Source organism: Pelmatolapia mariae, linkage group LG6 (assembly GCF_036321145.2).
Source record: "Pelmatolapia mariae isolate MD_Pm_ZW linkage group LG6, Pm_UMD_F_2, whole genome shotgun sequence".
Taxonomy (NCBI): Eukaryota; Metazoa; Chordata; class Actinopteri; order Cichliformes; family Cichlidae; genus Pelmatolapia; species Pelmatolapia mariae.
In genome coordinates, this window is record NC_086232.1 from 4,057,332 (window position 1) to 4,082,483 (window position 25,152).

The 25,152-nt window shown below is 39.8% G+C and overlaps 1 protein-coding gene across 1 annotated transcript; it reads left to right on the top strand.

The window, feature by feature from the left end:
* Window positions 1–609: 609 nt before the first annotated feature.
* Window positions 610–24,533, top strand: ndufs8a (NADH:ubiquinone oxidoreductase core subunit S8a). The gene is made up of 8 exons (XM_063475659.1): window positions 610–718; window positions 1,309–1,363; window positions 2,415–2,480; window positions 6,331–6,420; window positions 9,056–9,164; window positions 9,585–9,648; window positions 10,817–10,945; window positions 23,914–24,533. The coding sequence occupies exons 2-8, from the start codon at window positions 1,321–1,323 to the stop codon at window positions 24,043–24,045; spliced, it is 633 nt and encodes a 210-aa protein (XP_063331729.1). The 5' UTR covers window positions 610–718; window positions 1,309–1,320; the 3' UTR covers window positions 24,046–24,533.
* Window positions 24,534–25,152: the final 619 nt, after the last annotated feature.

Here is a 25,152-nt window from a genome sequence, read left to right on the forward strand (position 1 = left end):
TTAACCAAAGTTATTATTACTGAATCTAAACCTAATTATCACAATAGTTTTTACCACAAACTTTGTCTTTATTAGCTTTATGACATACTCCCAAAGGAACAACAGAATTTCAACCACTTAAGCTGTAAATAATTTATTTCCTCTAAATAAATAAAATAAAGTAATGATAATAACGCTAATAACGGCAGCCAAGTGTAATCCTCTGGAACAGAGGTAGCTTAGGTGGTAGAGCAGGTCATCTAACCGGAACGTTAGTGTTTTGATCTGCATGCCAAATATTCCTGGGGAAGATACTAATGTTGCTCGTATGCTTTAGACAAAAGGCGCTCAGAAACAGCATATAAAAAAGTGCTTGGGTGAATGAGGCAAGTTGTGTAGTGCTCAGACTAGAAAAGCGCTTTATAAGAACAGGTCCGTTTACCATTATTTCATTCATCCATTTACCGTTACTTCAGTGCTGCGCTGTCTGACTGCAGGAGGCGCTCACAAATAAGACGTCTGGCGAACCTCATTTCTTTTTGCCAGTAAGAACTGAAGCGCTAATGTCAGGTGCACCTACACTCTAGCGCCTCATGAGGGCAGCAATTCGTCTTTGCAAACGTATTCGTGACGTCATCCCGTGTACTTCCTGTAATCTCGGGTCCGTTCCTCAAATCGTCCGCTGTTGTAGTTCAGAAGGCCAAGTACCGACGTTTCGGTCATTTCAAAAACCTTAAAGGTAGAGAAACGATTTCCAAGTTGTTTTATAACAGTGAATTGTTGATTTGGCGTCATGCTCGGTTTATATAGGATGGGATATAGATACAGCAATTTATGTAAAAGGAAATGTGCAAAAGTCCTTGACAATGTGCGCTCCAAATCGGCTGCTATTCAGTGCTAGCTTAGTTTAAGAAACAGGTGAGCTTAGCAAGAATCGCTTACGTTCCGTTTGGAAGGCAAACCGAAACTCTGCTAGTATTTATTGTGTATTAAATGATGGGCAGTTTGTTGTCAATTTGTCATGACGTGTGTGCTTAGTAGTCACTGTCACTATCGAGTCCTGCCGAAGTACTTTTATTTCCAAATGTTGATATTGTTATATAATCTAGAAAGGGTATGTTGCATTATACATTACATCTAATATTAGAAAGTAACAATACAGGATCAATAAACGTTTGCATGCGTATTGTTTCATATGGCATAACTTACCTGTGCCCCCCCATTAAAAAAAAAAAAATCAAAATGAACTTTAATCTGTTAATATTATCCACGTTGTGTTCTCTTTTAACTAGTACACCTTAATGCATAAACTTTGATGTCTGCTTTCAGCTTTAAGACGTGATGGCTGCAACACTGCGTGTACTTTACTCTGCATCAAGGTCAGGTAAGACGGCCTTACATTCTTATTCACTCATCAATTCAGAGAGCCTTGTTGCCACATATCCTTTCTTACTTCTCACCCCTGTCATGCATTTATGTATACCCTCGAGGGCTGGTGTCCGCGATCCAACACAGCTGATTCAAATGGCTAAATTACCTCCTCAACATGTCTTGCCGTTCTCCAGAGGCCTGATAATGAACTAATCATTTGATTCAGGTGTGTAGACCCAGAGTGAAATCTAAAACCTGCAGGACACCGGCCCTCGAGGCCTGGAGTTGGGGACCCCTGATATATACAGATGTCGGTAAAGTTGCAGCCTAGCCCTAGCACAGAATGAGAGTGAACATTATCACATTAAATGTTTTTTTTAAGCTTTAGAAGTAGCAGGTAATGTCAAACACCTCAATAAGGAAACTGTAGTTTTGAAGTTTAACTCTAACACAATATTTCTGCTACCTAAAGGTAAAGTTTCTGTTTTTACAAGGAAGTTATTGTGTGATAATAAGAGGAAACATTATTCTGTTGCTGATGTCATCTGGGTATTTACCATAAAGAGATGTCTTGAAAAGCAAAGTGATTTATAAACATTTCATTATTCAAAATCAGTGTTGTATGACAACAATAGGCTGTTCACTTTATTGGAATGTAGACTAAGTTGGTTTGTTTGTAGTCTTGCTGTATTATTTAATGTAAGGGATTATATTTGACTGGTGCAGATTAGGCTGTGATATCCATAACTATTGCTAGGTTCAATGAAGAGACAATAAAAGCTAGTTAGTTGTTGTTTAATGCTGATATTTAAAGCAAACAGTACAAGCTTTTAGTGCTCAGTAGTAAGGCAAGAATAGAAAACGGCAATATAATTAGCAGTTCATTTACCATCACAAGAGTTTTAAATTTTTCTGGACAGAAGCTAAAAGTGAGAAGATTTATACTCTGTGTTGATGGAAAATTCTATTGTATTACTCCACTCTAGACTGGTTCCTGTAGTGTCAAGTTGACTGCATTGTAGTAGGTTTACTGTTTATGTTTTCTGAAATGTTTTTACCTTCAGGTTTTTTTGTGGCCAGCCAGAATCTAGCAAGGTCCTTCAGTGTGTCGGCACAAAGGGATGGATTCAGTAAGTGCTGCTACAACACAACTCAATTCAAGGGCTTTCAGAGGCTGTACCACGATATTTTTATTCACACATGGACTTCAGACAGTTTTAGAATTTAGTTCAGGATGTTTTCCTTAGTTGGGCTTTCCTCGCATTCTTACATCCTGAAGAAGGATGTACTCAGCTTCAGAAAAGCTTGGACTACGGGAAATACTCTGTGTGTTTATGTGTTCTTTCAGCAAAAGCCGACATCACACAGATTTCTTTAGTAGGGTCAGGATTAGGGCTGTTCGATATAACGATATATATCGGATGACGATATAAAAACTAATCTAATCTTACCCAGTTGGTCAACTTACCTACAAGGCCAAATATAAAGAGTCCTGATAAATCTACTTTGATTGACCTAATTCTAACAAACGTCCCTCATAAGTTTCTGTCGTTAGGAGTGTTTTGTAACGATTTAAGCGATCACTGTGTAGTTGCTACCTGTAGGAACACTAAAATCCCCAAATGTAAACCGCGTATTATTTATAAAAGAAATTTTAAAATATTTAATGAGCAAGCGTTTCATTATGATTTGTCTATGGCAAACTGGGAATACTTGAATCTGATACCAGACATTCATTTGGCCTGGGATTATTTTAAAGAAATTTTTATGAAGATTTTAAATAAGCATGCACCTATCAGAAAATTTAGGGTTAAGGGACGGGAAAACCCTTGGTTCTCATCGGAACTATCAGAGTCTATCCACCAGCGTAATGTGGCATGGGCAAAAGCTAGAAAAAGCGATTCCCTGACTGATTGGTTAGACTTTAGGAAATTAAGAAATAAATGTACGACACTTATTAAGAAGGCTAAAACAGAATATTATTTATCTGTTACTTCAGAAAATCTCAATAACCCTCAGAAATTTTGGAAAGTAATTAAGTCCTTATCTATAAATAAAACATCACAGGCTCTTCCAAAATTTATCCTGAAAGACTCTGTCCCAGTTTATGACGGCCATGAGGTCTTAAACAGTTTTAACAAGCACTTCGTAGATGCTGGGTTTCTATTTAATACTGTGGGAGCTACCCCCACGATTCCTTGCATAGAACCCCAAATATATTCTGGTGAGTTTTTTGAGTTTTCTCCTTTTTCTGTCCAGGAAGTGCATAAAGCTCTTAAAGCCTTAGATCAAAGGAAACCCCCAGGCCCTGACTTAATAGAGCCCTATTTTCTGAAAATAGCAGCTGATTATATTGCACAACCTCTTACGATCCTTCTTAATCTTTCAATTCAAAATAATGAAATCCCATTTGTCTGGAAGTCTGCTTTTGTTACGCCAATATTAAAAGGAGGCGACCCGGCCATTTTGACTAACTACAGGCCAATATCAAACTTGTGTGTTTTGGCAAAAGTCCTTGAATCTCTTGTTAGTGAGCAATTAAAAGAGTTCTTGTACTCTAATGAAATTCTTTCAAAACTACAATCTGGGTTTAGAAAGCAGCATAGTGCTGTCACGGCTGCCACAAAAGTGATAAATGACATACTTGTTGCTCTTGATAAAAAACAGCACTGTGCTTCTCTTTTTATTGACCTGTCAAAAGCCTTTGACACTGTGGATCACGCCATTTTAAAGCAGAGGCTGCTTTCGTTAGGGCTGTCTAGACATGTTGTTTCCTGGTTTACTAATTATTTGAGTGACAGGACTCAATGCACTAAATGTGAAAATCTGTGCTCAGAATTTCTGAATATTCACACTGGGGTGCCACAGGGTTCAATTTTAGGACCTCTGATGTTCATCATGTATATAAATGACTTGGGACAAAATGTGTCCAATGCCAGTATGCATTTTTATGCTGATGACACAGTTATTTATTCCTTTGGCTCAAACCTCGAAAAAGCAATACAGTCCTTGCAGAAAGCTTTTGACGTGGTTCAGCACACACTTTTGGAGCTGAAATTGGTTCTTAATGCTGATAAGACCAAGCTAATGTTGTTTTCAAACATGAAGAATTCTTCTCAAACTGTCCCTGTGGTGTCCACTCTTGAGGGTGACCTCATAGAAGTAGTCCATACGTATAAATATCTTGGCTTTCTAATTGATGATTCTTTGATCTTTAAACCTCACATAGACAATCTTGTGAAAAAACTCAAATTAAAATTGGGATTTTTCTTTCGAAACAAATTTTGTTTTTCCTTTGAGACAAAAAAGCGTCTTGTGAATGCTACATTTTTATCTGTTTTAGATTATGGTGATCTGCTGTATATGAATGCTTCTGCCCAGTTTCTTCAAAAGATCGATTCAGTATATCATGCTTCTTTACGGTTTATTACAAACTGTAGGGCTTTGACCCATTGTTGTGATCTGTATGTTCGTGTGGGGTGGCCTTCGTTGTCCTCCAGGAGATTTGCTCACTGGTGCATCTTTATTTATAAGGCCCTGCTTGGTCAAATGCCCACTTACATTTGTGATCTGCTCACACGGAAAAGCACTGTTTCCTATAGCTTGCGATCAAGCGATCTTTTGTTGCTTAATGTTCCATTTGCCAGAACTGAACTGGGAAAGAGGGCTTTTATTTATGCTGCCCCATCCACATGGAACACGATGCAAAAAGATTGGAAGATAGCAGATCTTATTTCATTAAATGCCTTTAAGTCTAGATTGAGAGAGCCAGAGAAAATTGTTGTTTAAAATGTAATTGTTATTTTACAATATGTATGTAACTTTGTAATTTTTAACGTGTTGTCGCCTCTTGGCCAGGACTCCCTTGAAAAAGAGGTTCTTAATCTCAATGGGATTATTTTTCCTGGTTAAATAAAGGTTATAATATAATAATAAAAAAAACCGTTTATCGTTTCTTTTTACACTATCGTTTGTTTCCTGGTGTCGCAAAATAAACTGTTTACGGCAATACTTTTTTCATCGTTTTGATGGTCACTGTAGTGTCTATATTAATTTCTTAAAGTTCTCTCTTTCTCTTATATTTAATATAACCACACTACGGACGGACAAGCGCCTGTTTTTATGCGTTGTCGTTAGCAACAACGATGGTAAAACCATTGCGTATCCGCTTGTTTATTTTCTACATAAACCTTTCACAATAAAGCTCAAGATCCTGTTGAGACTTTTCAAAATAAACTGAATCACGTGAAAGAGTATGTAGAGTATTTACGGATGAGAAGCAAAAAAGAGCCGTCAGGTGCTAAAAAATAAACCTTAGACTCAAACGTTAGAACAGGCTTTTCTCCGCAGCACGCCGGCGGCCGTTACAACTTATGTCTAAAAATGTATCGTCTCATGCATCGGTTAAAACACTCGACTCCAGGTACACAACGCCCAGCTGGAAACACTTCACACAAGTCGAGCTGCCCGAGATTCACAGAATTTACAGAAAATGTTCCATGTTTGTGATTTATGTCGTTATCGGGACGATAGATGTCTTATATCGGGATATGAGATTTTGGTCATATCGCACAGCCCTAGTCAGGATTAAAGAACATTTAAAGTCCAATCTCACTGAGAGGTAAATACTGTCATTCTCACAGGTACCACTGTCATGTCAGGTCCAAAAAAAGTTCAAGCCTGCATTGCATTTGAAAACAGCTTTGGTGACTTTTAGGAGCTGTAGTTGTTGGACCTGTCATTTTAATTTTGATATGATACCTAAAGCCCAAATGTGCCACAAATTGGTATATGAGGAACAGAACAGCCTGCACTTGACGAATAAAAAAAAAAAAAAAAAAGATTTATGAATGATACTGATATTTTACAGTTTACACTCATGTAAATTGGGCGTATTACCATTATTTTGTTTCGGCTGTGTGTGTGTGTGTGTGTGTGTGTGTGTGTGTGTGTTTGTGTTCCTTTCTTTGTCCACATAAGAGTATGTGAATGCTCAGGAGATCCCTGTCGACATGAAGTCCATCACAGACAGAGCAGCACAAACACTGCTATGGACAGAGCTCTTCAGAGGTCAGTTGAATGTTTTTCTGTCCTGTACAAATAATTGGATGTTTCTGATGTGTGACATTATAAATGTAGTCGTTTTCAGCTTTTGTTGTTACAATTAGCCTGATCTTGATTCACAATGGAATATATACTTATTTAACTTGTGTTTTCCTTTACCAGTGGAAGTAGTTGGAGTACTGTCATTTCATGGAAAATGTTCTTTGTATTTGTTATCTTACAGATGACGATAACATTAGTCCCCCATGATATTTTAATGTTTTTGTCCCATTAAGTTGATTCTGTGCATCTGGATGTTACATTTCAATGGTAAATGGTTTGAAATAAAACCTCAAGCAGTTAGCAGCAAAACTGGGTCTGGAACGTCAATTTATCTTCCAACACGTCACCGACCTAAAACATAATTCAAAATAATAATTGGCAGGAATACCAGAGGAGCGAAAAACCAGCTGCTGGTAGACAGAGCAGTCTCCCGAGACTGCAAGACAGGGCTCACCAACCTGTGCACTGGCCTGGATTGACTACAGGAAGGCCCATGACTCCATTCCCCACACTTGGATCCTGGAATGCCTCAATCTGTACAAGATCAACAGGACCCTAAGAGCCTTCATCAGGAACGCAATGGAGATGTGGTGTCTGACTGACTACGGAATGGAGCAGTTGTCAGCCACCTTCTCTACATGGATGACATCAAGCTGTTTGCCAAGAGTGAATGAGACATTGATTCACTGATTCACACCACCAAGATTTATATCAGTGACATCGGAATGTCATTCGGATTGGAGAAGTGTAGTCGGATGGTAGCAGAGAGAGGGAAGGTAGTCAGAACTGAGGGGATCGAACTACCAGAAGGCAACTTTGCAGACACTGAGGACTAGGGCTGCTCGATTATGGCAAAAATGATAATCACGATTATTTTCACTGAAATTGAGATCTCGATTATTTGACGATATTTATTTAACAATAACAATATATTGAATAATGGCTTTAAAGATGTCAAAAAATAATATAAAATAGTGTGCAAATACTGATAACAGTGCAAATGTTTGCAATATAAAAAATAAATGAAAAATGTAAACATCTATGTTTAGTGAACTTCAAAATACTGCATAATACTGGTTGTTCACTGTGTTAATTGAGCAGTGGTCTTTGGCGAGGAAAACTTTACCGCGTTTGTTATCTCCTTGTGTCTCTGGGAGCTGGTGGGATATTTAGTCGCGTTGTACAGGGTAGCGTGAATGGAAGTCTGTGAGGATGAAGCAGGTGTTGTCAAGAGTTTTTTCTCTATGTTCCTTCATTGTTTGATCGTATGTCACTTTGTGAGCGGTCTTCAAATGATTGAATAAATTTGTAGTGTTGCTCTGTGGTGCAGCTACGACACCGTAGCAAAGTTTACACACTATGTCTACTTGATCCACGTCTGACTCCGCGAACCCATAATGTTTCCACACCACTGAAGTCGTTTTACCTCTCTTTTCAACCAACGGCATTCTTTCTTCAGCAGCCATTATCCTCTCCTCACCAAATAACTTCTGCTTAGCTTTCCTAGCTTTCTGAGCTCTCCGAGCTTCCCTCGGGTCCTCTTAATTGTTGTGACGCGTGTTCGAAACGCAGAGAGGTGCGCTCGATTTGCCACACGGAGCAGCGCGAGAGGAGGAGCTAATAATCGGCTCAGTCATTTTTAAAGATCGTTGAAAGCCCAGATCGTAATCACGATTAAAATTCGATTAATTGAGCAGCCCTACTGAGGACAGCTACAAGTACCTGAGAATCCCACAGGCAAATGGGAACCACAATGAGGCCGCTAGGAAAGTTGCAACCACCAAGTACCTGCAGAGGGTCAGGCAAGTCCTGAGGAGTCAGGTGAACGGTAATAACAAGATCCGGTTTATCAACACCTACGCCCTGCCCGTGATCAGGTACCCTACTGGGATAATAAGCTGGCCAAAGGAGGAGATGCAAACTGGACCGAAAGACAGCACAGTGTAAAGATGCCCCTGAGACAATCCAGCACATAACAGTAGGGTGCAAGATACTGGCAGGCAGGGCACACATTGAATGCAATAACCAAATGGCCGGCATAGTATACTGTGCCGAGTATGACCTGGAAGTCCCGAGGTCAAAATGGTGGTCCTGTAGGACTTCCAGATACAAACGGATAAACTGGTGATAGCTAACCAACCGGACGTAGTAGTGGTAGGGAAGCAGAGGAAGACAGCTGTACTGATAGATGTAGTGATACCAAATGACAGCAAATCAGGAAGAAGGAACACGAGAAGCTGGACAAATACCAAGGGCTCAGAAAAGAGCTCGAGAAGATGTGGAGGGTGAAGGTAACAGTGGTCCCAGTGGTAATTGGAGCACTCGGTGCAATGACCCCCAAACTAGGCGAGTGTCTCCAGCAGATCCCAGGAACAACATCTGAGATCTCTGTCCAGAAGAGCGCAGTCCTAGGAATAGCAAAGGTTCATGACTTCAAGCTCCAAGGCCTCTGGCAGGGGACCTGAGCTTGAGAGATAAAAGATGGGGAATTTCTTTGATAGATGGGGAATTTTTTTGATACAGATGCATAAAATTTTCATGGAGGTGTTAATAATTGTAAGTGTTCTCATTTGAAAACGTGGTTTTATTGTGATGCCAGGTCTAGGCATGACAATGAGCTACCTGTTCAGAGAGCCTGCCACCATTAACTACCCGTTTGAAAAAGGACCACTGTCGCCACGCTTCAGAGGAGAACATGCGTTGCGCAGGTGAGGATGATTATTTGACAAACACCAGTCAGTGTAATATGATTGGTAGCAATGATAAGATGTCAGAATAATAAATTTTATAGTCATTGATTGGTGCTTTGATGCTGTATTGTAACACTTGCTATTCCTGTTCTGCCTCTTGCAAGACGTGTGTGTGTGTGTGTGTGTGTGTGTGTGTGTATATACAGTGTGTTTCTGTCTGTTTAACAAATTGACCAGTAACTTCTTATATAAGGAGGATCATATGCAATGCAAGAAAAACATTGTAACTTTTTAGATTTAACTTTTTTTTCTAAACTATTAGCATCTTTGAATAGTATCTGAAAACACCTACATACATCTGAGATTTTACAGGAGGGTCTGAGATAACACTGCATTAGTAACCAAACCTCACCTAGTTTTTGGAATGTGTCAAAACAGGTATCCCTCAGGAGAAGAGCGTTGCATTGCTTGCAAGCTGTGTGAAGCAATCTGTCCTGCCCAGGTATAAACAAATAGTCATACCTATGTGAACAAATATGAGTGACATAAAAACAACTTTGGCTATAGATATGTTTGCAGCATAACTGTCCTCACAGGACCTCAACTGTATAACTGAACATGTATATGATACAGTGAAAAAGTCTTGAGCCATCTATCATTTCTTTGTATTTTGCTGGGAAAATTGGAAATATGTGCAGAGATTTATTCAAACATGTTCAAACATAAATGGAAATACAATAGATAAGTCAAAAACATAATTTGTACAATTCTAATGAGCTTGAAAATCAATATTTGGTAGGAGCAGCTTTATTCTTCAACACAGTCTGAATTCTCTTTGTGTAATTTTTTTAAGCAGTCTTCAGGAATGGTTCACCAGGCTTCTTGAAGGGCATTTAAAGCTCTTCTTTGGATGCCACCCTCCACTGAGAGCAATTCTGAGGCTTTGGCGAACAGTAGATAGGTGAACCATGGGAGCCAGATGCATCTATCAGGTCATGTGTCAGGTCTATGCTTGATTTTTTTTTCCCCTATTTTTTTTTTTTTATATGACTTTCAGATACCTGCCACTTTTTTTTTGTCCCCTAATTGTCCAATTTCCTCAAATTAGCCCACTTAGCTGAGATATGCCAGGTTCTTGGTTAGCTCTTAGAACTCATCTTGTTGCTGTAAAAATCGTATTTCATGCCTCTCAAACTGTTGTCTTTGAAATATAGGACTAAATAATGGATTTATGTGACAGGCTGCAAGGATGCAATCTAAAATTGTTTCGTTGCTAAGTTGTCTGTTATGTGTAGACACAACATTGGTTCATCCCAGGAGTTAGGTGCCTTTTTATTGCTTGAATGATTCAAAAGTCAGTGTTAAAAGTGTCTTAAAAAACCTTTGTCCTCTGAAAGTCATTTTCAGTCAAGGACTGGACTGAAAAAGTAACTAATGTCCAAAGAAACCCTGGAGAACTATTACTCAAGACCACTCATTAAGGATGCGATCAGAGTAGAGCCTTGATTTGAATGTATCGCTCCATGGAAGCAAAAAAAAAGAAAAGAAAAGATAGGAGGGTCAAGACGTTTGCACAGTAATGTATACTGAGGAATGAATGTTTGTATTCATTATTAGTACAAATACCAGATAGCACTGTTGATATCATGGCTAACAATTTTCTTTTCCAGGCCATCACCATAGAGGCAGAGACGCGTGCTGATGGCAGCAGGAGGACAACTCGCTACGACATTGACATGACCAAATGTATCTACTGCGGTTTCTGTCAGGAGGCATGTCCTGTGGATGCCATTGTAGAGGTGTGTCTTTTTCCACAGCATAGCACAGTCTTGGATAGTGTGGGTAGCCCCACTGCATGTTTGATTGATTGAATGATTGATTGAATCTTTATTTTGAACATGTTGAAAAAGTACAACAACATAGAATTAAAAAGAGATAAATAAACAAAGCAAAACAAAAGGAAAACGAGCAACCACAACTACAAATAACTTTAATGTTCAAAAAGGAGCAGGAAGAAGCATAAGCTTATTTAATCCCACCCCTTTTCCACTATCTAGTAATCAATAGACTACAGAAATACCTCCTTGCAATTGCATTATATGTTACATGTATTTTTTTAAATTTATTATATATATATATAAAAAAAACACCCATCTCGCCACCCGTCTATCCTTCAAGCTCGGGTCCTCTACCAGAGGCCTGGGAGCTTGAGGGTCCTGCGCAGTATCTTAGCTGTTCCCAGGACTGCGCTCTTCTGGACAGAGATCCCCGATGTTGTTCCCGGGATCTGCTGGAGCCACTTGCCTAGCTTGGGAGTCACCACACCTAGTGCTCCGATTACCACGGGGACCACCGTTACCTTCACCCTCCACATCCTCTCGAGCTCTTCTCTGAGCCCTTGGTATTTCTCTAGCTTCTCGTGTTCCTTCTTTCTGATGTTGCTGTCATTCGGAACTGCTACATCAATCACTACGGAATGCCTAGAAAAAAAATAATAAATAAATAAAATATAAAATACTCGTATCGATATTGAACCGTTCGATACGGTGCTTTCAGTTCGGTACGCATATGTATCGAACAATACAAAATTTTTAATTTATTTTATCAACTTTTCTTCTGACGATGCTGTCTGTGTTGAGAGCTCAGTGGATCTGCGTTCGACTTATCCGCCTAGGCTGCACTGTCGAGCGCAGATCCACTGAGCGCAGCGCAAGCTAGCGAGACAGAAGTTAAGCTCGCTGCAACATGGCAAATTGAACTTCCCCCACCCTAATTTAGATCTGGCGTTTGGAACTATTTTGGTCTTCGTGTGAAGTATTACCCTGAAGGTAAGCGCGTCATGGACAAAAGTAAAACAGTATGTCGGATGTGCCATTCACATTACTCCCACTCAATTACATTGGTGGGAACTACTGCGTTAGCGCAGTTTGCTCGTTAACGTGTTGACGCCGTCCAGCGCCACGCACGGGGCGATCCGCGGTAGCTCGTTAACGGAGATTTGCCGTGTTGTGGCGTTAACGTCATTTCAACGAGATTAACGCTGACAGCACTAGTGGGAACACAACGAATATGACTGCATATTTACTCCGACATCATCCTAGTGCAAAGACAAGTGGAAGCAGACAAAAACAACAAGCACGCATGCTACAGACTTTACCCGAGTCATTTAGACAGCCGTTAGCACATGATTCTCCTTATGGGGACCTGATATGTTTAATATGCTGCTGAGAATATACCCCAGAAGAAGCGTATAGTATAGCTTTTATTTTGGAAAGAGCCATTTCTCTGTAATAAACTCTCTTTTCCAAAGATGAGTGATTTCTCGATCAGATAGATTTATTTTTTTTATTACTTTGTTGTTTCAGCAACATTAAATTTAAAAACTGTACTTTTGAGTTAAAATATATATTTATAATTTTAATAAATGACAAATTAAAAAAGGCATGAACATTTTTTTGTATCGAAAAAATATCGAACCGTGACACCAAAGTATCGAACCGAACCGTGAATTTTGTGTATCGTTGCACCCCTAATATATATATATACACACATACATACAGGGTGGGCCATTTATATGGATACACCGTAATAACATGGGAATGGTTGGTGATATTAAAGTCCTGTTTGGGGCACATTAGTATATGTGAGGGGGCAAACTCCTCAAGATGGGTGATGACCATGGTGGCCATTTAGAAGTCGGCCATCTTGTATGCAACTTTTGTTTTTTCAATAGGAAGAGGGCCATGTGACACATCAAACTTATTGGTAATGTCACAAGAAAAACAATGGTGTGCTTGGTTTCAACGTAACCTTATTCTTTCATGAGTTATTTACAAGTTTCTGACCACTTATAAAATGTGTTCAATCCATTGTGTTGTATTGTCAATGCAACCCTCTTCTCCCACTCTTCACACACTGATAGCAACACCGCAGGAGAAATGCCAGCACAGGCATCCAGTATCCGTAGTTTCAGGTGCTGCACATCTCGTATCTTCACACCATAGACAATTGCCTTCAGATGACCCCAAAGATAAAAGTCTAAGGGGGTCAGATCGGGAGACCTTGGGGGCCATTCAACTGGCCCACGACGACCAATCCACTTTCCAGGAAACTGTTCATCTAGGAATGCTCGGACCTGGCACCCATAATGTGGTGGTGCACCATCTTGCTGGAAAAACTCAGGGAACGTCCCAGCTTCAGTGCACAAAGAGGGAAACACATCATCATGTAGCAATTTCAAATATCCGGTGGCCTTGAGGTTTCCATTGATGAAGAATGGACCCACTATCGTTGTACCCCATATACCACACCAAACCATCATTTTTGTTGTTCCAACAGTCTTGGAGGGATCCATCCAATGTGGGTTAGTGTCAGACCAATAACGGTGGTTTTGTTTGTTAACTTCACCATTCACATAAAAGTTTGCCTCATCACTAAACAAAATTTTCTGCGTGAACTGAGGGTCCTGTTCCAATTTTTGTTTTGCCCATTCTGCAAATTCTGTGCGCCGATCTGGGTCATCCTCGTTGAGATGCTGCAGTAGCTGGAGTTTGTAAGGGTGCCATTTGTGAGTAGCTAATATCCGCCGAAGGGATGTTCGACTAATGCCACTCTCCAGTGACATGCGGCGAGTGCTACGCTGTGGGCTCTTGCTGAATGAAGCTAGGACAGCCACTGATGTTTCTTCATTAGTGACAGTTTTCTTGCATCCACATTTTGGCAAATCCAACACTGAACCAGTTTCACGAAACTTAGCAAGCAGTTTGCTAACTGTAGCATGGGAGATGGGTGGTCTCGTAGGGTGTCTTGCATTGAAATCTGCTGCAATGACCCGGTTACTGCGTTCACCAGATATCAGCACAATTTCGATCTGCTCCTCACATGTTAACCTCTTCGACACGTCAATGGCTGTGAACAAAGAGAAACTTGTAAATAACTCGTGAAAGAATAAAGTTACGTTGAAACCAAGCACACCATTGTTTTTCTTATGACATTACCAATACATTTGATGTGTCACATGGCCCTCTTCCTATTGAAAAAACAAGTTGTATCCAAGATGGCCGACTTCTAAATGGCCACTATGGTCACCACCCATCTTGAAGAGTTTGCCCCCTCACATATACTAATGATAGATAGATAGATAGATAGATAGATAGATAGATAGATAGATACTTTATTAATCCCCAAGGGGAAATTCAAGGTTCCAGCAGCTTAAGAACACCACACACACAGCATTCACTACAATGTACCAGGATGATACACAACAATCAACAAAACAACATATACTAAATCTAAATCAATCTAAATCTAAATCAATCTAAATCAACAGTAGCAAAGCGTATGATATACTGGGGATGCAGTCCTGTTTGAAGTGTGTGTCAGGATAATAATGCAATGGTGCAACAGTGCAAGGTTAAAATCTAGTAACCAACAGTAAATGTGTGCATATGTCAACATGTACAATAAAATGTAAGCACAGTAATTTAACAGTTCTAATATAAATATATGGGCAAATAATATAAAAAAAAAAAAAATAAATAAATAAATAAATAAATAAATTAAAAAAAAAAAAAAAAAAAAAAAAAAAAAAAAAATAAATAAATAAATAAATAAATAAAAAATAAATATATGGGCAAAAAGATAAAACAGAATAAAGTGTACGCATGGAAATATAACAATTCAAATATAAATAAATGTGCCACAAACAGGACTTTAATATCACCAACCATTCCCATTTTATTACGGTGTATCCATATAAATGGCCCACCCTGTATTATATATGAGACACACACACAGTGGTTTGCAAAAGTATTCAGCCCCCTTGAACTTTTCTACATTTTGTCACATTACAGCCACAAACATGAATCAATTTTATTGGAATTCCACGTGAAAGACCAATACAAAGTGGTGTACACGTGAGAAGTGGAACGAAAATCATACATGATTCCAAACATTTTTTACAAATAAATAACTGCAAAGTGGGGTGTGCGTAATTATTCAGCCCCCTGAGTCAATACTTTGTAGAACCACCTTTTGCTGCAATTACAGCTGCCAGTCTTTTAGGGTAAGTCTCTACCAGCTTTGCACATCTAGAGACTGAAATTTTTGCCCATTCTTCTTTGCAAAACAGCTCCAGCTCAGTCTGATTAGATGGACAGCGTTTGTGAACAGCAGTTTTCAGATCTTGCCACAGATTCTCGATTGGATTTAGATCTGGACTTTGACTGGGCCATTCTAACACATGGATATGTTTTGTTTTAAACCATTCCATTGTTGCCCTGGCTTTATGTTTAGGGTCGTTGTCCTACTGGAAGGTGAACCTCTGCCCCAGTCTCAAGTCTTTTGCAGACTCCAAGAGGTTTTCTTCCAAGATTGCCCTGTATTTGGCTCCATCCATCTTCCCATCAACTCTGACCAGCTTCCCTGTCCCTGCTGAAGAGAAGCACCCCCAGAGCATGATGCTGCCACCACCATATTTGACAGTGGGGATGGTGTGTTCAGAGTGATGTGCAGTGTTAGTTTTCCGCCACACATAGCATTTTGCATTTTGTCCAAAAAGTTCCATTTTGGTCTCATCTGACCAGAGCACCTTCTTCCACATGTTTGCTGTGTCCCCCACATGGCTTGTGGCAAACTGCAAACGGGACTTCTTATGGTTTTCTGTTAACAATGGCTTTCTTCTTGCCACTCTTCCATAAAGGCCAACTTTGTGCAGTGCACGACTAATAGTTGTCCTATGGACAGATTCCCCCACCTGAGCTGTAGATCTCTGCAGCTCGTCCAGAGTCACCATGGGCCTCTTGGCTGCATTTCTGATCAGCGCTCTCCTTGTTCGGCCTGTGAGTTTAGGTGGACGGCCTTGTCTTGGTAGGTTTACAGTTGTGCCATACTCCTTCCATTTCTGAATGATCGCTTGAACAGTGCTCCGTGGGATGTTCAAGGCTTGGGAAATCTTTTTGTAGCCTAAGACTGCTTTAAATTTCTCGATAACTTTATCCCTGACCTGTCTGGTGTGTTCTTTGGACTTCATGGTGTTGTTGCTCCCAATATTCTCTTAGACAACCTCTGAGGCCGTCTCAGAGCAGCTGTATTTGTACTGACATTAGATTACACACAGGTGCACTCTATTTAGTCATTAGCACTCATCAGGCAATGTCTATGGGCAACTGACTGCACTCAGACCAAAGGGGGCTGAATAATTACGCACACCCCACTTTTCAGTTATTTATTTGTAAAAAATGTTTGGAATCATGTATGATTTTCGTTCCACTTCTCACGTGTACACCACTTTGTATTGGTCTTTCACGTGGAATTCCAATAAAATTGATTCGTGTTTGTGGCTGTAATGTGACAAAATGTGGGAAAGTTCAAGGGGGCCGAATACTTTTGCAAGTCACTGTATATACATGCGTATATACACATACACACACATACACATTTTCAATAACCCCAGTAACACCTCAAAGGATACACAACCTACAGATATATATACCCATACCAACATACCCGTGCACCCGCACACACATGAAAATATTGGACAAGAACACCCTATCAAATCTCTACCTCCTCCCTGTACCCTGCAAAAACCATATCCTTAAACCACTTTTTAAACTGCGCCATGCTCGGACATTGCTTCATATCATTCATATCATTTACTTAGTCTGTTCTACAGCTTCACTCCACACACAGAGATGCAAAAACTTTTTAATGCTGTACGGATACAAGGATGTTTTAAATTTAATTCCCCCCTCAAATTGTATCCCCGTTCCCTTTTAGAAAACAGTTTTAGAGTATTGTCAGGAAGCAGGTTATTTATTGCTTTATACATAATTTGTGCAGTTAGAAAATGAACCAGATCTGAGAATTTTTGATTTTAAGAATAGTGGATTTGTATGATCTCTGTAACCAGTTTTATGGATTATCCTTATGGCCCTTTTTTATAATATAAAGATTGATGATAGCGAACATTTGTAAGTATTGCCCCAAACCTCTGCACAGTAATGCAAATACGGTGCAATCAGGGAACAATAGAGAATGTGGAGTGATTTGTGGTCCAGAATGTGTTTTACTTTACTCAAGATTGAAACACTTCTTGAAATTTTGTTATGTATATGATTTATATGAGACTTCCAGTTTAATTTATCATCTATAATCACACCAAGAAACTTATGTTCAAGTACTCTTCCAATTTCCACACCATCTATATGAATCTGCACTTGTGCATTTCTAAGGGAATTCCCAAATAAGATTATTTTAGTTTTACTTAGATTTAGCGATACTTTGTTCCTGTTAAACCATTTTTAAATTTTGCACATTTCTGAAGTAATTGTATCCAGCAGCTCCTTTAGATTCCCCCCAGAACAAAAAATATTTGTGTCGTCTGCAAATAATACTAATTTTAATATATCAGATGCCTTACAAATATCATTTATATAAATAATAAATAATTTTGGACCCAGTACAGAGCCTTGTGGAACACCACAAGCAATGTCCAAGCATGATGAGGAATGGACACCCAGCTTCACAAATTGTTTCCTGTCACTTAAATAATTTTTCACCCAGTGCAGTACAACCCCCCCGATCCCGTACCGTTCCAGTTTATTAATTAATATGTCATGATTGATTGTGTCAAATGCCTTCTTGAGATCCAGAAATAGTCCAGCTGCATACTGTTTCTAATCTATAGCATTTGTAATCTCCTCAATTGATTCGATTAATGCCAGAGATGTTGATCTTTTTGATCTGAATCCATATTGACTGTCAGAGAGTAATTTATATTTATCTAAGAATTTGTCTAATCGTATATGCAATTTTCATATCACACATTTCATAGGTATTTAAACATTTATTTATTAATTTTTTCTGCTCGCTAGCAAGTATAAGCTCGTGGGAATATGGCCAGCAATGTCACCATTTTGACAAAGTCAAACAGTACAAAGTGCAGTTTGCTGTGCTGCAGACAGAGATTCAACTAATTATGTTTTTATCTTTTGTCTTTTTTCAAACTACTAGGAAGTTAAATCCAAGATGTATCTATATTGTTGTATGATCATTGTCTCTAAAATAATTAATAAACTGTATTCTACAAGAAACATTCAGGCACAAAAACATTTGATAGGGAGCACTTTTAATAAAGTCCTTTACGAATAAAAATACAACTTCTTCTGTGGGGAATGCAAGGCATTAGGTGCCCATAATGATAGTCCATTTAGACCCCCTACAACTGTGGTGAGCACTGGGTTTGCACTGGTGGCAGTGAGTCAAACTTGTTCACAGTGGTTTTTGGATTCTGCAGAGGCTGCTCATTGATATCAATTCAGTCTATAATTCTTACACACCAGGTGCAGAAGGTGTTAGGTTGTGTGGTCTCAGGGTCTTTTGTCTTTTGCAGGTGATGTGGTTCTGTTGGCTTTATCAAATGATGGCTGGGATGAAATTAGGACCTCAAAATATGAGGCCGTGGTTTTCAGCCAGCAAGGCAATTAGTGCCCACTCTGGCTGGGAATGAGTTGCTGCTTCAAAAGGGAGGGGGGGGGGGTTCAAGGATCACAAGGTCTTGTTCATAAGTGAAGGAAAAAGAAAGGGAGTGTATGATGGGAACTTCAGTTAGGTAGTTAGGCAGGGCAATGTTAGAACTTATGTGCGTGTTATTGCTGCTTTGGGCTGAGCCAAAAATGTTATTAGGCATTAGATGTGGTTAAAATAATGGAAATGAATGCATGTCTAAAAGGTAAACACATTTCTGCATAGCTGTGTTTATCAGGTTCTTATATACAGTGGCTTGCAAAAGTATTCGGCCCCCTTGAACTTTTCCACATTTTGTCACATTACAGCCACAAACATGAATCAATTTTATTGGAATTCCACGTGAAAGACCAATACAAAGTGGTGTACACGTGAGAAGTGGAACGAAAATCATACATGATTCCAAACATTTTTTACAAATAAATAACTGAAAAGTGGGGTGTGCGTAATTATTCAGCCCCCTGAGTCAATACTTTGTAGAACCACCTTTTGCTGCAATTACAGCTGCCAGTCTTTTAGGGTATGTCTCTACCAGCTTTGCACATCTAGAGACTGAAATCCTTGCCCAGTCTTCTTTGCAAAACAGCTCCACAGCTGCCCTGTGACGGCCTCAGAGGTTGTCTAAGAGAATATTGGGAGCAACAACACCATGAAGTCCAAAGAACACACCAGACAGGTCAGGGATAAAGTTATTGAGAAATTTAAAGCAGGCTTGGGCTACAAAAAGATTTCCCAAGCCTTGAACATCCCACGGAGCACTGTTCAAGTGATCATTCAGAAATGGAAGGAGTATGGCACAACTGTAAACCTACCAAGACAAGGCCGTCCACCTAAACTCACAGGCCGAACAAGGAGAGCAGTGATCAGAAATGCAGCCAAGAGGCCCATGGTGACTCTAGACGAGCTGCAGAGATCTACAGCTCAGGTGGGGGAATCTGTCCATAGGACAACTATTAGTCGTGCACTGCACAAAGTTGGCCTTTATGGAAGAGTGGCAAGAAGAAAGCCATTGTTAACAGAAAACCATAAGAAGTCCCGTTTGCAGTTTGCCACAAGCCATGTGGGGGACACAGCAAACATGTGGAAGAAGGTGCTCTGGTCAGATGAGACCAAAATGGAACTTTTTGGCCAAAATGCAAAATGCTATGTGTGGCGGAAAACTAACACTGCACATCACTCTGAACACACCATCCCCACTGTCAAATATGGTGGTGGCAGCATCATGCTCTGGGGGTGCTTCTCTTCAGCAGGGACAGGGAAGCTGGTCAGAGTTGATGGGAAGATGGATGGAGCCAAATACAGGGCAATCTTGGAAGAAAACCTCTTGGAGTCTGCAAAAGACTTGAGACTGGGGCGGAGGTTCACCTTCCAGCAGGACAACGACCCTAAACATAAAGCCAGGGCAACAATGGAGTGGTTTAAAACAAAACATATCCATGTGTTAGAATGGCCCAGTCAAAGTCCAGATCTAAATCCAATCGAGAATCTGTGGCAAGATCTGAAAACTGCTGTTCACAAACGCTGTCCATCTAATCTGACTGAGCCGGAGCTGTTTTACAAAGAAGAATGGGCAAGGATTTCAGTCTCTAGATGTGCAACGCTTGTAGAGACATACCCTAAAAGACTGGCAGCTGGAATTGCAGCAAAAGGTGGTTCTACAAAGTATTGACTCAGGGGGCTGAATAATTACGCACACCCCACTTTTCAGTTATTTATTTGTAAAAAATGTTTAGAATCATGTATGATTTTCATTCCACTTCTCACGTGTACACCACTTTGTATTGATCTTTCACGTGGAATTCCAATAAAATTGATTCATGTTTGTGGCTGTAATGTGACAAAATGTGGAAAAGTTCAAGGGGGCCGAATACTTTTGCAAGCCACTGTACATGTGCCAGCCAATCCTTTGTACTATTCCGCTGAAATTTGGCCTCCAGCTTAATGTGTAGGAGTCCCTGCATTTCCTCAGCTTCACTCTTAAGTTGTGCTGCACCCTCCTCAGTTCTTCCCTCTCTCCAGTCCTAAAGGTTTTGGCTTTTTGTTAAGCAGTTTTAATTGGCATGCAGCAGATCTAATACTGTGCTGTCTGTAATGGGACAGCTAACATACTGTTATATAAACCAGGCACAAAAAATGAGGAAATTTGGTTGATTATTTCTGGGATTTAAAAATGTTTCTTGGGAATACATCGTGTCTGGTTGGAAAGCCTGTTTATTTCCCCTTAAATTTGTCACATTTGTAAACAATTGCATTTGTGGGTTCAGCTGCAGAGTTGAGTATATGGGTTGTGCCCATGAAAAACCAACTAGTAAGCATAGACCCTGCACATCAGTCAATTGTGTCTGCAGTATTTAAAGGGAAGAACAGGTTGTCCAATGGTATACAAGTTATTGCTGAAAAACATTGTTACAACTAAGAACTATTCAAACAAACACAAATATTATCTGTATATCTATATCTACCCATCTCTATCTATATATCTGTCTCTCTCTCTCATTCATGTATAAGTAAAACGAGTGTTGAACACGTCACATATACTTCTAAAGGTACTATTGACATGAAATTCTCATCAGATGTTGATAACGATCCATCCAATCCACATATACTAAGAAACCTTAGTTGTCCATAAATTATGTGTAATAATGAGAAATGACACAGTGAAAAATACTGAACACAAGAAGAAAGACAGTGGAAAGTCTTGATACCAACTGAACTCTATCAGTAATTAGAAAGCAATTATGCTGCTTCGGGCCAAATAATGTCAGCTGGTTCAGTCCCAACTGATGGCCTAAGAAAGGTGTCTCATTACCAGTGATTTACACAAGAAACAGCTCATGATAGATCAAACTAATGAGCTTTCTCAAGACCTTTACAAGATTATTGTTGCAAAACATACTGATGTCATGTTACAGAAGAATTTCTAAAGTCCTGAAGGTTCCAGTGACCACTGGCCCATAATCCAGAAGTGGAGACAACATAATTTCACTGTAAAGCAACCACAACCAGGTGCTCACTGCAAGACGTCAGACAGAGAAGTGAAAAGAATTATCAGTAATGGTTGTTCCAAGAGCCAATGACCACTTGTGAAGAGCTACAATAAGACCTGGCATCAGCAGGTACACTTGTTTCAAAGAAAACAATAATTAATGCACTTAACTGCCATGGCCGGTATGAATACTCACCATGCAAGTATCTATTGCTTAAGAAAAAGCATGTTGGAGAGTACTTAAAGTTTGCTGAACAACATTCAGACAAGCTTGTGAAATACTGTGGGAAAACAGTCCAAAACTGAACTCTTTGGATGCCATAATACTGACCCTGTTTGGAGGTTAAAAGGGTACTGCATATCACCCCAAAAACAACGTACCCACAGTGACGTTTGGAGATGGGAACATCATGATGTGGGCCTGTGTTCAGCATACAGTACTGAATGAATGCGATTAATGGAAAAATGTACAGAGACATTCTTGATAAAAATCTGCTGCTGTTTACCAGAATGATGAAGATGAACGTAGGGTGGAAGCTATAGCAGGACAATGATCCCAAACACACAGCCGAGCCAGTTTCACAAGAAGAAAATAAAGCTGCTAGAAAGAGAGAGCATATTTCTCCAGTATTGGCTTCCTTTCATTGGCTCCCTGTTAAATCCAGAATTGAATTCAAAATCCTGCTCCTCACATACAAGGTCTTAAATAATCAGGCCCCATCTTATCTTAATGACCTTGTAGTACCATATCACCCTATTAGAGCACTTCGCTCTCACACTGCAGGCTTACTTGTTGTTCCTAGAGTATTTAAAAGTAGAATGGGAGGCAGAGCCTTCAGTTTTCAGGCCCCTCTTCTGTGGAACCAGCTTCCAGTTTGGATTCAGGAGACAGACACTATCTCTACTTTTAAGATTAGGCTTCAAACTTTCCTTTTTGCTAAAGCATATAGTTAGGGCTGGATCAGGTGACCCTGAATCCTCCCTTAGTTATGCTGCAATAGACGTAGACTGCTGGGGGATTCCCATGATGAGTTGAGTTTTTCCTTTCCAGTCACCTTTCTCACTCACTATGTGTTAATAGACCTCTCTACACTGAATCACACTTGTTATTAATCTCAGTCTCTCTTCCACAGCATGTATTTATCCTGTTTTCCTTCTCTCACCCCAACCGGTTGCAGCAGATGGCCCCGCCCCTCCCTGAGCCTGGTTCTGCCGGAGGTTTCTTCCTGTTAAAAGGGAGTTTTTCCTTCTCTCTGTCGCCGAAGTGCTTGCTCATAGGAGGTCATATGATTGTTGGGTCTTTCTCTGTATCTATTATTGTACGATCTACTGTGCAATATAAAGCGCCTTGAGGCGACTGTTGTTGTGATTTGGCGCTATATAAATAAAATTGAATTGAATTGAATGGCCCAGCCAATCACATGACCTAAATCAAACTGAAAGTCTATTTAAAGAAGAGTTAATAGAATGGGCCCACAGAACCGTCAGGATAAAAAATGGGCCAAAATCACCTGTGCAATGCCTGCGACTAGTTTCTCCATACAGAAGGAACCTTGAAGCTGTTTTACCAACAAAGGCTTTTGCACAAAGTGTTAAACGAATTTCAGTAAAGCGTGTTTAATACTTTTTTCATTATTACACGTAATATATGAACATCTGTGGTTTGAGTTTTGCGTTTGTAGATTGGATGGGTTGTTAATGATATCTAATGAGTATTTCATGTCAATATCACCTTTAGAAATATATTCTGGGAGCGGCCGGCCCAGGTCTTCCCTTCTCTCTACCCCTGCTTTCCTGTCCTCTCATGCATCCATCGGAGTATGAATGTGTGTGAATGTTAGCTATGAAGCACTTAAAAAGATGTGCTTGTGCGAATGGGTGTGAATGGGTGAATGCACAAGTTGTGTAAAGCGCTTTGAGTGCTCAGATGAGTAGAAAAGCGCTATAAAAGAACCAGTCCATTTACCATTTACCATCACTGTGTCTATCAACTAAAGTTGAAAAAGCCCCCCCCCCCCCCCGAAAAAAAAAGAATATTTAATTAGTTACACTTTGTGAAAAGGGCTGAAATATGGGCTGAGTCATAATAAAAGTTGGCAGTAATTTTTATTGCAGAGATCTTCATCTTTATGTTTGTGATTTTATTATTCTTATTCTTTGCAGTCTCTTTTCTCCGCGTTTTGTTTCTGTTATTTTCTTCTGTTCCTCTCCTCGTGTTTGCAGACCTGTTGTAATCCATTTTTCCTTTTTTTTCAGGGTCCTAACTTTGAATTTTCTACTGAAACTCATGAAGAACTGCTCTACAACAAGGAAAAGCTCCTCAACAATGGAGACAAGTGGGAAGCAGAGATTGCTGCCAACATACAAGCTGATTACCTATATCGATAGACATCACACACAGACATGCAGGTGTACAAATGTACAGTATACACAAACCATCTTTTGGGCCCCACACACATTTTGACTCAAACCCAGAGGAAATGGATGGTCAGTTTAGATTTAGCTTTGTTGTCCATTCTTATTTTAAACATAACATAAATATCCTCAGTATCATATTATTCGATATTTATTGTAGAATGATCAATACCCCACTGGCTATTTGTGTAAGGAGTCTAAAGCTGTCACAACCTGGTCTAGTATATTATCATTCAATGAAGACTATACTTTGTGTGGAAATTGAATTGAATAACATGTAGACTGAGTCAAGCTATGACAGTGTGAGCATGTACACTAAGGGTAGACCGCAATCCTGATTTCATCTTCACTGTCAGTGTAAGGGTGCATGGATTATCATCTAGTGAGTTGTATGTTCATCATGCTGCTTCCACTTTCATGCAAATAAAGAACCTTCTGGGAGAAAGTTGTGTCAATTATGGAAAAACGATGTACAGAAAATGTTTCAGTGCAATTTTTATTTATATAATGCCAAATACAACAACAGTCGCCTCAAGGTGCTTTATATTGTAAGGTAAAGACCCTACAATAATACAGAGAAAACCCCAGCAATCAGACAACCTCCTTATGAGCAAGCACTTGGTGACAAGCTTTATGTTAAAAGCTTCCTTTTAGAGGGAAGCCTCTGGCAAAACCAGGCTCAGTGAAGGCCAGCCATCTGCTGCGATCAGCTAGGGATGAGGGCAGGGGAGATGGGACAAAAAAACACTGTGGAAAACAGCCAGAGATTAAAAATAACTGATTAAATGAACAGTAGTGTATACACACAGTGTGAAAAAAAAAAAAAAAAGGTGAGTGAAGAAGAAGTCCATCCATCCCCTGGGAATCCCCCAGCAGCCTTGATCTACTGCAGCATAAATAATCACCTGATTGAGCCCAGATTAGAAGCATTAACAAAACTGGCTGTGGTTGCCACCTGCAGAATGGATGACATCAAGCATTATGCCACGAGTGAACGAGATATATGTTGACTGACACGACTAGGATCTACAACAATGACACTGGAATGTCATTCAGATTGGAGAAGTGTAGTTGGATGGT

Excerpts from the sequence above, each read along its gene's own strand:
- ndufs8a (XM_063475659.1), top strand. The coding sequence starts at position 1,321 with ATGGCTGCAACACTGCGTGTACTTTACTCTGCATCAAGGTCAG. Across the intron at positions 6,421-9,055 it reads ATGGACAGAGCTCTTCAGAG|GTCTAGGCATGACAATGAGC; the intron begins GTCAGTTGAATG and ends TTGTGATGCCAG. Across the intron at positions 9,649-10,816 it reads AAGCAATCTGTCCTGCCCAG|GCCATCACCATAGAGGCAGA; the intron begins GTATAAACAAAT and ends TTTCTTTTCCAG.